This window comes from Orycteropus afer, unplaced genomic scaffold, assembly GCF_000298275.1.
Source record: "Orycteropus afer afer isolate SDZICR_OR568_19922 unplaced genomic scaffold, OryAfe1.0 scaffold00128, whole genome shotgun sequence".
Lineage (NCBI taxonomy): Eukaryota > Metazoa > Chordata > Mammalia > Tubulidentata > Orycteropodidae > Orycteropus > Orycteropus afer.
In genome coordinates, this window is record NW_006921715.1 from 5,606,906 (window position 1) to 5,621,969 (window position 15,064).

A 15,064-nucleotide genomic window follows, 5' to 3' on the forward strand; every position below is an offset into this window, starting at 1 on the left:
CCTGTATTCCAGCCTCAGGTGAGTGGCTCAGCCGTGACAAGCCGATGGCCTTCCTCCATTGCACCGCACCCCTGCAGTGGGCCAGCTCTCTCCCCGCCCCACCTCTCCATTTGACTGTCAGCTTGCTCAGCTCCTCAGGGTGGACTACCCACCACCCCCACCTTCTGCTCACACCAGCTATTTCATTTTCCCCCACTATTAGCTGGGAAGGAGCTCTGGTGGCATAGTGCCTAAGACACTTGACTGCTAACCAGAAGGCTGGCAGTTCAAAACCACCAGCCACGCCTCAGAGGGAAGGTTAGGCAATGTACTTCTGTAGTGATGTTGTTGTTGTTATTTGCCATCGAGTCAGCCCCGACTCATAGCGACCCCTCCTTGGGTTTCCGAGGCAGTATCACTACGGAAGTAGGATTGCCCAACCTTCCTTCCGAGGAGTGGCTGGTGGGTACTGCCTCAGAAACCCAAGGAGGGGCTGCTTTGAGTCGGGTCCGACTTGATAGCACATAACAACAACAACATTAGCCGGGAGCTTCCAGTGGGGCAGGTTGGTGTTAGTCATGCCAACTAAACACATACAAACCTCAAGAAGCTAGCTGGTCCCAGTGACTGGCTAAGATAATTTTACCAACAATATCCACAAGTTGTTGACCAGATCCAGACTTTAAAAGTTATGGTCCTGAGAGCATCGAACATCTTTGCAAGGTTACAATTCCTGAATCCTGAGTCACCACAAGCCACCCTGGTCAAGCCTGCTGCAGGAGAGCTTGACCTCTGTTAAAACGTGAAGGCCACAAACACTCCACCGCGGGCGATCCGAAGGGAAGGCCACGAACACTCCATCGCAGGTGATCAGAAGGCGGTGTCTGCACAGGGAGACAGCTCAGGGGGCAGGAATGCATAGGAAAGGACACAGGGAAAAGGTAACCACAGGGAGGAAGTGGGAAGAAAGCTGTTACATCATTGGACTGCTATCACTGTCATGAAACACAATGTGTTTGAACTGCTGTACGGAAAGCCTTCTGTAAGCTTTCACCCAAATCACAATAAGAATACTAAAACCTGAAGGCCCACGAGCACCTCAGCTGTAGTCGTTAGTGCACAGTGCGTTTTCCTGAAAGGCAGCAGCCACGCGAGACGACAGCCCCTACTGCTGCCGCTGAGGTCTGAGTGCAGCTCTGACCTGAAACAGTCGCCTCCAACCCCACAGCAAGTCCTTCACTAGGTGTCACGTCTGCCAACAGGGCAGCGGCTGGCCAGCCAGGGAACCTGCTGAGGCTCCTCCCAGCAAAGCCATGCCTTGTGCCTCAGTTTCCATTCCTAAGTTAGGACGGAAGGACTAGGACTAGGCAGCCCCATCCCAGTGTCCCTTGTACCACAAGTGGCAGCTCAAGGCTTTCCCTAACAAAACTCTTGTCCTCCAGGGGCCCCATCCTGCCAGCTGGCCCCAAGTCCAGCCAGGGGCTCCCCTCCCACCTCCCTGACCTTGACCTGCCAACCAGCCACAGCACCAGGCCAAGGACTCCCCTCCCACCTCCCTGACCTTGACCTGCCAGCCGGCCCCAGCACCAGGCCAAGGACTCCCCTCCCACCTCCCTGACCTTGACCTGCCAGCTGGCTGCAGCATCAGGCCAGGGGCTCCATTCTCGTCTCCATCCCATGGTCGCCGCCCTCGTGGTCTCAGGGTCCCTGGCTGCTTTCCTGCCTGGCCCCTCACTCACGGAGGCCCTGCTGCCGTGTGCACCACCACCTCTAGTGCAGGACTCAACGGACAGCCCTGCTAATAATGTGTGTTGTCCGCCATCTACTAGCCATTGTTAGCAAAAACAGAACCCAAACCCTAACTTCCAGTGGAAGAAACCGGTCGAGTCCAGTGTGAGGAGGGGAGTAAACCAAGGGAGGCCCTTTTCTCCAGGTTTCTGGCCCTCATCTGGCTCTGCATCTACCTCTGTATCCCAAGGGCACTGCTTTTCTAAAAACTTCCCTTCTTGGAGTTCAAACCTCAACCATTTCAAATCCTTTGACGCTTGACTGACACTTTCCTGCCTCCTGCCTGGCTGACACAGCACTACGAGACCCAGTGGAAGTCCATGGAAAACACCCAGAAGCCTTGCAGCTCTTCCTCCTGCTCACCCCAGGACTCAGGTCTATTCTGCAGCCCACAGGCCTCTCATCAGCACCCACCCTTTCCAAGGCCAACCTGGGCAGCCACCAGCCTCAGAGAACATGCTCTCGGCATGCGACAGGAGCGGGAACACCAGGAAGGCTCCCACAGAGGTTCTGCAAGGCGTTCCACTCTGTGTCCCCCCGCAGCAGGCGGGCCAAGCGCACCAAGCAACCACGAGAGCGGAAAGACGGGTACGCTTAGACCAGATGCCCAGGGGGTGCCCTCGCCCTCCACTCCGGACCACACAGGGGACTCCCCACTCAGCAGCCATCCACGCCGAGACCCGCAGAGTTGTCAGTTGGTGACCTCAGCACGAACCTCGGACATGCCTGATGCCAAGCATCCGCCCGAGCTCTGGGAGGGACAAGGTATCACTCCACCCCCACAGGCACCACGTCACTCGGAGGGTTCATCCTGCTACCTGACAAAGCCACTTCTTTCTCCACTTGCTGGAGACTGCACACTAAGGGTTGGAGGCCATGACCCCAACCAGGGGGAGGGAAATGCTGGGTGTGCTGACCCAGCCTGGCCTCACAGTCCTGGTGTGCCTGGTCAGACACATCCCAGCCAGCAACAATTCGGGTTTCCTGTTACAGAAAGTAGAGATCAGTCAGAATCAGCTTCTGAAGGTGGCACTCCAATCTCCAGTAGTCACAGAAACAGCCCAGAGCCACATCTTAACATTTCCAACTGCTGACCAGGAACGAGGGGCACAAGCTGGGGGGTCCTCTCCCAGTGGAAGCAGTAGAGAGGTGACCATGGTGCGGTGGGCGGGACACTCCACTGGATTGGTTTTGACTTACAAATGAAGAAATTATTCAATAGCTTAGGCACATGGCAATAACAAGATGTGGTGATCTCACTTTTCCAGGAATGTTCACTGCCCACACCTGCTGTAGTGGTTAAGGTTATGTGTCAACTTGACTAGGCCTGATTGAGTCGCTGGGCAGCTGGATGTAGTATTCCCCATGATGAGACTGGTAATCAACACCATGGTGAAATCTACTGCGAGCAATTGAGTAGCTGCCTTTGGGTATGTGGTCAGCTTCCCGTATATAAGCAGCAGCTCTGGGAATGGTCTCCAGCATATGGCACGCTTGAACTCTGCACGTAGCCATGTCATTGTTCAGCAGGCTGCATGCTCTGCCAACCTTGGGACTTTTAATGGACTTGAATGAATGGCCTGCCATGTGGTTTGGTAACATCAGGACTATGCCATTTTATTTGTCAACCTTGGGCTTGTTAGCCTCAGCAGCCAATAGCTAAGTGGAGAGATGCCTCTAGCTTCAGTGGGCCAGGAGCAAGAGGCAGAGCTGAAGCCCAGGGTCGAGGGGCTTTCACCCAGCCCCTAGAGCCTGGCACTTTGAACTCTGGCCTCCCAAACTGTAAGAGAATAAACTCCTGTTTGTTCAAGCCATCCCATTTGTGGTATATTCATGTCAGAGTGACACTAGGTAACCAGAACACCTGCCATGTAACAAAACAAGGGCCATCTCCTTAGGAGAGAAGCCTGGCTTACCAAGTGTTCTCAGGACCAGGAAGGAGAGAGCAAGTAGCTCAAACAGAACCATCGCCAGGGCAGGCAAAACACTGCAGGCAGCCCTGTACCTCTAGAGACGCATTACAAAGAGCCCACAATGCTTACAACAAAAGGCCCACCCCGCACAGCCACCAGGACTGAGGTTCCCCAGTGAGCTGTCTGATTTGACGCTGAGACTGTGGTCACTGCTGCCTAGAAAACACAGGCTGTCTGTAAAAAGAGACGTATTTTTAACGAACATGTGACTATACTGGGCCTGCTAGAGTGCATCACAGCACCGTTAAGGGCCATCTAGGAGGTATGCATGCATCCTATTCGTAAAGGAATCTATCTGGGCACGTCACGGGCTTAAGCGTAAACCTGGGATGGGGGTAGGCCTCCAGTCATGAGGCTCAAGCAGCCCAGCGGCATGGCACGGCCCTCGCCTTGGCACAGTGTCCAGGTGCGGCCGGTGCACTGTGGGGGTGCTCTGCTGGCCGTGAAGGCAGAGCACGCCCTCTGTCACTCACGGGGAGCACTTCTGCCCAACTGTCTCTTTTCGACAACTTTATCATCCATCTCTTTATTAACAGCTCCACTGCAGTCAGGAAACGCAAACAAGGAGCCCATCTCATGCCAGATTTCTGGAAATCACATAGTAGCAGGCAGCCCGCAGTGTGAACGTTTGTACAGAGTGTGTGTGCCAGGAGATGCGGCCTCCGCAAGGCACAGGCACAGAGTGGCTCCAAATGCACACGGCTCCTTTCTTCGGCCTCAATTCCTGCATGAACCCAAGTGCCCACACGCGCAGTCCGTGAGGAAGTGGAGGGGTACAGCGATGCCACGCTGCACCCAAGTCCCAGGACAACCAAACTACTTCAACAGCTTTATTAACTACTTGGGACTCCGTGGCATCAATGGAGAGCACACAAGACCCAGATAAACATGTACAGTGAGCTGGCATTTACGTTACACAAAACACACTCTCCACATAAAGTGTCAGATAAAAAAACAACAGCTTAAAAATTAATAAAGTAGAGACAGTATTGATTTAGGTGAAGAGAAGGGCAATGTACCAAATATGAGTGATCAACATGGTGGCACTGAGAAAGAGGAAGACAGAGAGAGGTACGTGGGAGGCACAGAAAACAAAGATGAACCTTTTTGCACATACAGTACTGCGTTGTCAGTGAAGGCAAACATGGATATATGGGTGGATAGATGAGTGGACAGGCTGAACTAGTAGGTATGTCTATGCCGGGGGGAATGTGCCCAAGACCATGTATAGGGTTGGCAGACAATGTATTGGTAAGTTCTCTAAGAATTCCCAGGTATACAGTAGAGCTGCCAAGGGCAAGGTTGTAGTCACTTCTTGTCCAAAGCCAGCTACCCAGAGGGAGTGAGTAGTTGGACCTCTGGGCTTGGGACCACAGTTGCACAGGGGACATCAAGCTCTACTGGTGTTAACACACTACACAAAAGCACTGTCCCACATCCTACTTTGGCGAGTAGCAACTGGGATCTTAAAAGCTTCCAAGCAGCCATCGAGATGCAGTGATGGGTCTCTCTTTGTCCAGAGCAAAGAAGACTGAAGAAAACCAAAGATTCATGGAGGACTACGACTGGTACACACCATGCAATCCTCAGCCTATATGACTATGAGACCAGAAGAACTAGATGGTGCCCGGCTACTACCATCCACTTGGAGGGGGATCTATGTAGGAGAGCCTGGATAGAGAGGGAGAACAATGCGGAATGAAACTCAAAATTAAAAAAAAAAAGGGGGAGGGGAGGGGGTTTTACTAGTTTGATAGAGCCTGCTGGAACCACTGAGACTAGGGGCCCTAGCTGACCTTCAGGTCTGGAACTAAATCCACTCCTGTGGCTTCCAGCCAAACAAAAGACAGGCATATGAGCTGAACATTTATATTAGGCAGATACACTCCTTGGAGAGATCAATCATGGGAGAACAGAAGGGCTGTGTATGCACAGGGAGACAGCTCAGGGGGCACGAGTACATGGAGGGAAGGCCACAGGGAACAGGTAACCACGGGAAGGAAGTGGGAGGGGAGCTCTTGTTGCATTGTGGTAAATTGTAGTCAATGTCATGAGACAAAGTGTATATGAACTGATGTATGGAAAGTGGATTTTGCTCTGTAAACTTTCAACCAAATCACAATTAAAAAAATGATAAACCATTTCTAAAAGATTTGCAGAGACACTTAGAACAGCTCTCCCCTCCAGCACCTCCTCGTTAGCTGCTCCGTATTTTGATCTGAGTGTGAACGTTTGGCAACCACACTGAAGGGCGATGTCCCGTGACCACAGAAAACTTGTCATAAAATGACGTTTTCAGACTCTAGTGCTCGACTACCCAGACCCTCACTGTTTATTCTAAAATGTAAAACCAAACCACTCCCCTAGGGCGTTTTCTCTGGTCGTTTCTGGGACCAAATGTGAAGAAATGCAGAGGGGTCAGCAAAATCCCTCCTCACCATGGAAGAGTCAACAGAGCGACGCCCCCACGGATTCTAACCACATGACGCAAAGGAGACGGTTTTTGATTAGGGCATCAATCTGCATCTTAGAAATAGCAGAACAAGAGTACAGCGCTTTATTATTGGGGGAAAAAAGCCTGTTCTTCATCTGACTCCAGATGAGGCCCACCCTACCAGTGGGACTTAAAGTCACCTACCCTCCCTCTGGTAGCATAGTGCCTAAGGCACTTGACTGCTAGCCAGAAGGCTGGAGGTTCAAACCCACCAGCCACTCCTTGGAAGAAAGACAGCGCAATCTACTTCCGTAGTGATACTGCCTCGGAAACCCAAGGAGGGGTCGCTATGAGTCGGGTCTGACCCTACGGCACATACCACCACCACCACCCTCCAAGTGACTGCATCCTCTTATTTACATCAAACGATGAACACTGGGAACAGATATTTAAACTCTATAAACAACACTGTGCCCTTTTAAAATACAAGTTTTAGCTAAAAACGTAAACCCTTTGAAAGCTCTGAGGAGGAAGCCCAGTCATGACAATCACAGCCCTCTACACACAGGCAGAGGGTCCCGAGCCCCACGAGGCTCGACTCTGCCCCCCAGGAAGGGGTGAGAATAGAAAAATGGCCTGAAATCCCCTCCCTTTCCACAGCCAAATCCACGTGTGCACTGGCTGAGAGCGTTTCCTTCCAACTCTACCCTTTCCAACAGGCCCCTGTGCATGCTCGCCATGCTCAGGCGAGTGTGATGACCCTGGGGCACAGGCGTGGAGGCAGACCACGGGGAGCTGCAGGGACGTCCCCACGCGGGGAGCCGAGCTAGCAGTTAAGGCCGCAGTCACTTCCGAGGCACAGGGTCAGGAACGTCGAGGATGACCATCCAGAAAGGACACAAACAGAAGGCCCCGCCCAGAGCCAAGCAAACCACCGGCCCTACGTGACTGGAGGGTGTGCTGGTCACAGACACGCTGACACTTCACGGCCGAGGCCTGGGTCAGGATGGCGTCCCTCCGTGAGTCTACATGACTGCAGGGCACAATGATCATGGGACACGCTTACACTTCATGACCCGTGATCCACGTCAGGACAGCACCCCTCAGGGATTCTGACTTGGAGAGATGCTAACCAAGGAGGAACACAGTGGTAGAGAAAAAAAAAGGCAGCTAATTCTCGTAGTCTTCATTTTTTATCAGGCTCTAAATAGGCAAAACTACATCCACAGGAGTGTCCAAAGCCTTTTAAAGTACGCATTCTTTCTGTTTAACACATGTAAGCGCAGTAATAGTTACTATTTCCCGGGCTGGGTCTACACAGCTGCGGCTGGTAATGATTGATCCTTCATTAGCACTCACTACCGGGAGTGGCTGGTCACTTAGCGTGCTCTCAGCGCAGCCAATACTTATGCTGCTACGGAGCTCTAAAACATGTTTTCTGTGTGGAGGAAAAACAGAGGTGTTAATTAGAAAAACACAAACTTTTCTGCAGAATACACACACCTTTCAGCGGCCACTTTACTAATTGAGCAGGAAGTGCTAAAAGGCCACGGGGGGGGCGGGGAGGGGGAGCTCGCCTGTGCGCTATTCAGCCCTGCGTCTAGGTGAGTGGTCCCCAAGGCGGAGGCGGCAGGTACAAGGGCAAGGTCCGTAGCAGCGTTGACAGAACTGCCCCCCCCCCCCCCAGACCCTCCGAAAGGTCGAGTTCCGCTGGGGCCAGCCCAGCCCACACCATGATCACCCACCTTACACACAATGCAGGATTTAGCCTTTCCAACCTCAGAAACCGCATGTTTCTCACAAGAGCAGTTCCAACCACCACTCAGCCAGCAGGGACCAGGCCCCAGGACGTGCCCTCTCGGACATGCACAGCAGCCGACTCCCAACCTGGGGGAGGCAGCCAAGATGGCTTGTGGGGGGTTACAGTAGGAAAGCAGATCTGATTAGGGTTTGATGAAACAGGGAACACAGGTCCTGGCTGGTTCCGGGCAACCGTCCTCACTCACCGCAAAGCAGCAGCGCCACCTGCTGACCTCAAGTGCCAGCAGCTTTGGGACCGACAGGAATCAGGCCCCAGGGACAGTCCCAGGGACAGTCTGTATACAAAGCCGACAGGGCTGAGGTTGCATCTGCAGGCAGAGGACGCACCTCAGGACGGCCCCGGTCAATGTGAATTAATATGAACTGTGTTCATGTCCCCCCCGAGAGCCACTAAATGAAAAGAAACCCGTCAGTACGTGAGAGATGAACCTCAGGACGCTGCAGGGGCCAATGACCGATGTTTTCTAAACGCGAGTCTTTCCGAGCCTTCACTCAGCACCGCACGACCCGCTTGTAAGGAAAGCCGATCAAACCACTGAAGAGACAAGACACAGTGGGTCAAAGAATCCAGTCAACCGCGGGTTGTGCTGGTTTTTATTGTGTTTTCAATGGAGAAATACATCATCTGTTTACAAAATAGCTCTGGAAAAATACAAGGAGCACGGGTGCTATAAAACAAAGCCGACGCCGGTCGGGACACCACAGACAGTCATGCTAAGCAACAGCCTCATCTCCAGCGTAGGGAACGAGAGTCCAAGTCACTACACAGAAAAGGCCCACGCTTCCCGCTGGGCACAACTTGGTGCGGTTACATGAAACGCTGAACAAACTCAATTTCCTTCCCCGATGTGTAAACAAAATGACAAGACTAGCTCTGTGCCCGGCCGTCTCAATCTAACTGTGAAGCTGCACAGAACACAGACACCCGGCCACGTCCCCCGTCGGCGTGACCATCTTCTTCCTTAGGTGGGCGGGAGGGAGGCGGGTGAGCGGGTGAGCAGAGGTGCGTGAGGGGGAAGGCCGTGGGACGGACGGTGGGAGGCACCAGGGAAAAGCAAGCTTCACGGATGCAGAGCCTGCGGGCAAAGACCACACTCCACTCTGGGGCCTGAACTCAGGAGGCCAGGGGACGAGTTTTAAGCAGCGGCAGGTGAACATGAAGAACGAGCACTCGCAAGTGAGTGGACGGGCCAGGGCAGGACTCGGGAAGCGCGCCCAGCAGGCGTCGGCTCCGTCTGCTCCGCCGCGACGCAGACAGAGCAGGCGGCGCCCACGCTTCCTTCGGGGATCAGCTGCTCCCCAATGAGCATGATTAGTAATGGGTTTTTTGGTCTTTAAAGAAAAGAGTTCCTAACTTCTTGAGAGAATAAAACAAAAAAGAGTAGAGGGCTGACTAGCTGTCAAGTGCTCGCTAGAAATGATTTAAAATGTTTCTACATGTAAAATTGACTGGCACTTTTCAGTAAGCCATTTAAAAATAAAAAGTACTTTAAAATTCTTGGGGAAAATGCCTTTTTGCCCACATGTTTGAAACTGAAAATCAACTTTACTTCAGATAGTTTTGTGGAGTGTACAAAGAGCCCTCACGTTCTGAGATCAACTGGCCAACATCCAGGATAAAGGGTTATGTTCACAGGCACTGCGGAACTCACCCCAAAGTTTCAGCCTTGGGACCCCAAAATCTAACGTCCTGTGCCACCTGGCCACGGGCCACTGCCTTCACACCGTGGCTCGCAAAAATACTGGCATTCTGTCTTTTACGACATTAAGTCCTACCTTGCACATACACACAAAAAAAGGGGGGTGAGGGGGCATTCTGTTGTTTCAAAGACAACAGATTTGAGGCAAAGAATACGGGGCTTTGATGGGCTCCAAGGAAGGATCTGACGCTCGGTCGCTGATTTGTGTCACTATAAACAATTCTATAAATAAAACCAATATGCCATGTCTTAATCACGACCCCATCCAACCCAAGGTACCTCCTAATTATCCTTCCCTGTCGGACACAGACCGAAGAGGTGGCCCGTCATTGGTAAGGTTACAGCTGCTTACAGGGACAGAGCGGGGTGCCCTCTCGCCCGTTCTGCGACTTCAGCAGTACACCGCACACAATGGCATCCAATTTGAAAACTAATGGTAAAGAAAATTCTCCAGGAAAAATGAAAATCCATCAAGCCAAAAATCTAAAATTAGTTCTACTTTCTACTAAAAAAAAAATACATAAAAGTGCATCATCAGAGTAAGGGACCCTATGCCAATTTGTATTGCAAATTTTCCAAACAATGCATCAGACATAAACCCAATCCAGATGTCAATTATGGATACAAATGTAACTGGGAGGTGGTTTTTCTGTTTGTTTGTTTTTGTTTTGTTTATTAAAGGCAGTAATCTTTTGAAACAGTTAATGCAACTGTCACTAACACATTAATAACAGTACTCCTGGCTTCACATACTAACCTGGACTTCCGATCAAGTGCTGATTAGCCCAGTGAGGGGCCACCGAGTGAGAACCCTACATCCTTTTCAGTCTTGTCTAGTCTTGCGCCCTCCGATCTCCTTCCTCAGCATTTGAAGACAACAGGTCGAGCTGGCAGATACTACGTCTGGACCCCTGAGGTGGTTTTTACCGATTCAATCTCAGTTTTATTGAATTCTTGATAACAGGAATAGGATTTGCAGGGAGAGCAGGGATATCAGAAAGGTCTGTACTGGATGTTTTCTGAGGACAAAAGCAAAGAACACGGCATCACTCAGAGCATCGCGACCGCACGCTTGGACTCGCTTCCCACGGCCTAACTTCCTGGGAGCGGGCGGGACCGAACCCCAGCAGAAAAGCCTGAACCCAGAAAACACTGCGGCGCTGTCAGGCTGGCTGGAGAGTAACACTAGTTAATCATTTGTTCTGTACCTTTAAGTTTTCAAATATTTATCAAATATTTCATACATAGCTCATAGACTTTCAATTAATCACAGAGTGTTTAAAAATAGGCTCCTCTCAGAGACACCTATCACGTAATTACTCAGCTAACGTCAAACCATATTACTCAGTAGAACGGCTTCCTTGTTAACTGGTACTGGAGCGCCCCCATGTGGGAGAACACTCAAAGTTCGCCCCATTCACAGTGGCGGTGACAAGGCCCGTTTATTGTTCTGACACTGTGAACTATGGGATTTAATCTACACAGCTTGGCGACATCATCCTTAATTACATTAAAATGTAATACTTTATTACATTAAAAGATTAAATCACCCTATGACCTTTACATTCAAAACTGTATGATGCATTTTCTTTTAATGTTTTATTATGGAAAATTTCAAACACACACAAAAGTGGAGAACCCTGCAACAAATCACCACGTGTTCATGACTAGCTTTAACGGTCAAATCAAAGCCACCCCCCACCCGCCTACGCCCCTCCCCCGGCTGATCAAAGCCGCCACCCCCGGCCCACCGTGCTCCCTTCCCAAGTTGCAGGGTACACTGAAGCAAATCCTGGAGATCTGATCCCACCCCCCTACACCCCACCCCAGGTTTATCGAAGCCACACCCCTTGCCCTCCCACACTCCTTCCCCTCTCTCCCTCCCCAGTTTCCACTGAAGCAAACCCTAGAGACCAGGTGTCAGACTCTGAGGGCAGTGAGAACTCCCTGTGACACAGCTGCATAGCTACTGTCACCTCCACAGAAAGAAGGGCTTTCCGACTATCACTAAATGCACAGAGGCCTTTGGTTTAAAAGTTAACATACTTGATTATTTTACAGCTGGGTGCTTTGCTCTCTGCTGATTCCAGGAATCCTTCTGTTAAAAATAAATTTCTACTCCCTCATCAAAGCATCTCAAAGACAAGGGCCCACGGGTAACTGTCACTTCAGGAGTGAGCTCAGTTACGCAAAACTAGGAGAGGTCCCTGGAACGTGATGTGGCAAACCACATCACACGGTGCTGAACGAGTCTGGCCACGGATCAAGCATGACACTCACTAATGTTGTTCCAGTTACTCCTTGCACAATTTTATTAAATAAAGTTCAGGAGAAATGGGAGGGACTGCGAAAACGAAAAGAGGATATAACGTCTTTTGCGAGAACCCTTAGTAAGCCTGTCCCTGTGGAGCGATGAGGCGGAGAAACGCCATCAGCAGGTGGGTGCAGAGCACACCAGGCAGCAGCTGGTATCTGGGTTACCAGATCAAGGGCCACTCAAATCAAAGATTTACTTTGTGTTGGAGTTTGACCCAGGCTCTGGGGTTTACTCAGTCCGGAAGGATTCTAAAAGAAAACATTAACAACTTCACAAACAAAATGAAAAGACTCCAGGTACCCACTATATGCAAGGGACTGTCACAAGTAGAACTTCTAGGACAAGGAAATGCAATGTTGGGAGCTATGGGTTACACGAAATAACTGAACATCCGTGGTATAAACTGAGGCAGGAACCAATGTTCTCATTAAAGACCATGCTAATCCTGCAAAGAACCCAAGAGGAATGCTTTCACTTTCTCATCGTCTAAATGTCACTCTGCAGCCTGTAAGTACAACGTCTGCATGAACACCGTCCACGGGACTGGCAGGGGGATCTCACACGCACGTGTCCTCGGCATCTCGACAGCACAGAGAAAAGCCCCATCTATCCAACGCGCTGCCTCCAAACCACCAGCCACAGACGAGCACACCCAGAGACATTCAGACAGTCTCCCGCACAATCTCAGACCACCGATCCTCAGATTTCTCAAATGCCCCCTGCTTTTCGCACTTCATACCTGAGAGGCCGACAGAGAAGCCGCGGTCTGAAGAGTCTCTGACTGAGCTGTGCTTGTCTCTGTATCAAGCTGTTCCTGTAGGACAAAGAGGGCAGGGAAGAAAGAGCCTCAAAGACAGGAACGTGCACAGAACCGGGCGTGGGGCTAACAGACCAACCGGAAGGCAGGGGTCGGCAGAGTTCCACAAGCACCCAGCAGGCCGCGAGGGGGCATCGCACTGCCTCAGAAGACACCTCGATTTTTACTTGCCTGCTCAAATCTCATGAGGCATGGTCAAAATAGCTCATGACTTTTCAACTGGCTTCACCTGGGACATTTTAAACAATAATTAAGACACACAAAGGTACATGATAAAATGCTGCTCAATGGTCAACAGAATATAAACTCGAGAAGAAACTCTGGCTGTGAGAAAAAAGGAATGCAGTACTAACTAATTTCACTATTCAGTGAAATCACCCAGCACCACCACAACCGCACCATGCCTTGAAGGAGCAGAAGGGAGGTGTCTGCACACTGCTCCTGTCCGCTCTCCCCTCGCCTACCCCGGATCAGAGCTCAGAACTCGGATTTCCTGCCAGGTCACCCTCCACTCTAAACGTCTTTTAAGCAGTCACAGAAAGGAGACACCGGTCCAGATACCCACGCAAACACACACATAAAAATTTCAACTTTCATAATACGATATGCTCAACAGAAAACACACAGTGAAGTATCGACTTTCTCCCATGAAACCGAAAAGGGGGATGACGACAATACCACGCTGACCGGCAGGGTGCACGCCTTTCTGGAGACAAGCTGGCAATGTGGAACCAGTCTGCAGACTGGCACACCACCTGCCTCTGTGACTCCTCGTTCGTTAATTTACCCCAAGGAAAGAAACCCTAATGGACAGCAGTTTTCTCCCTACAGCAGGGAGAGCAGCTTTCTCTTCTGAAGCTAATAGCTGCAGCTACAGGAAACCGGCCAATTGCAAGACGGGGGATGTTCTTAGAAGGCACTCCATGACGTGACACCATGAGGAGTACCTGTGTGGCTCACATGGTGACACAACTGTTCCTGGCTGGCAGCGTAGGTGACAATGCAAGGTATGGGGGGGGGGACACGCACAATCTACAAAGACAGACACCAAAAGAAGAAAAAACCTTCAGATCAACCCGCTATGGGCATCTGGGTAATTTCAGGGAAGGGGCGCTCTCCCATGTTCCACTATCCAACAGTACGGGGATGTGTGAGCGCCTCCACGTGCTTCAGCTTCCAGAAAAACCACATCCCGTCTCTCTCACAAGTTTGGGCAAAACAAATCTCTTCCTCCCATCTGCCTCACGGCAAGCCTCACGCAAGCCCCATGCACCCTGAAACCAAACCAAACCCACAGCCGTGAAATCAACTGCAACTCCCAGCGCCCCCAGAGGACAGAGCAGCTCTGCCGCAGAGGGTTTCCGAGGCTGTCTTCTTCACAGAAGCAGACTAGTGCATTTTTCTCCCACCAAGTGGCTGGTGGCCTGAATCCTAAGTGCCAGCCAAACCTTTGGCCAAAAGTGGGCTCCACCTCCACCATGCTCTTTCCCCAGCACTGAAGTCTCCTTCAGCTCGGACTGCCTACACCCTAAGTGTCCTGCTAGGACTGCACTCCCTGCTTCCGGGAAGCCTCACCACTGTCAGTGAGACGTCTTCCCCACCCGGCTCCCAGACCTCATCAGTGACTGTGACATTCTGGACAGTGCAATCAACTGCATCGATGTCTTCCCTTCTCTGCGTAATTACAAACTCCGTTAAAGGGAGGACGGCATCTCAGTTATCACTACATCCGCTGCGGCATCCACCAGCATCTAGGTCTCAGCATCACAAATTAACATTACAACAGTACTGACAACAATCTACAACCTCCACGACAAGATGCAGCCCTGCCCTCCCAGACACTCCTAGCACAAGCCTGTGCCCCGAATGGTGCAGAGGTTCCCAGGGTCAGTCAGCACGCCCTGGTCTGTTTCATCATGTCCACCCAAAGCAAGACCGCTAGCACCTCCCTCAGTTCATCCTATTTCTAAAAAGAAGCTTTATTCTCTAAAATGAAAAACTCAGATTATTTTCCAATCACTGCTTTGATTTCTAAAAACTTTGAAAACTATAATTATACATACCTGTGAGACAAAGTATGGCCTTACAATAGGTATCAGCTCCCTACAAAGAGTTTTCTTTCATATTAACAAACATAATTTGGTTTGAGCATCTACTCAAATTAAAAGCAACATGGGGGAAAAAGTGTTCCTGTGGACCATCCCCATCCAAAGCAAATGCCCAAACCACTCAATT

The 15,064-nt window shown here is 50.9% G+C and overlaps 1 protein-coding gene across 1 annotated transcript in view; it reads right to left on the minus strand.

The window, feature by feature from the left end:
- Window positions 1–10,618: 10,618 nt before the first annotated feature.
- Window positions 10,619–15,064, minus strand: part of PAPOLA (poly(A) polymerase alpha) — a 68,180-nt gene continuing 63,734 nt past the window's right edge. The window contains exons 20-21 of the mRNA XM_042781494.1: window positions 12,752–12,826; window positions 10,619–10,714 (exon numbers count right to left, since the gene is read on the minus strand). Coding sequence (XP_042637428.1) covers window positions 10,619–10,714; window positions 12,752–12,826 — 171 coding nt within the window. The remainder of the gene's footprint in view (window positions 10,715–12,751; window positions 12,827–15,064) is intronic.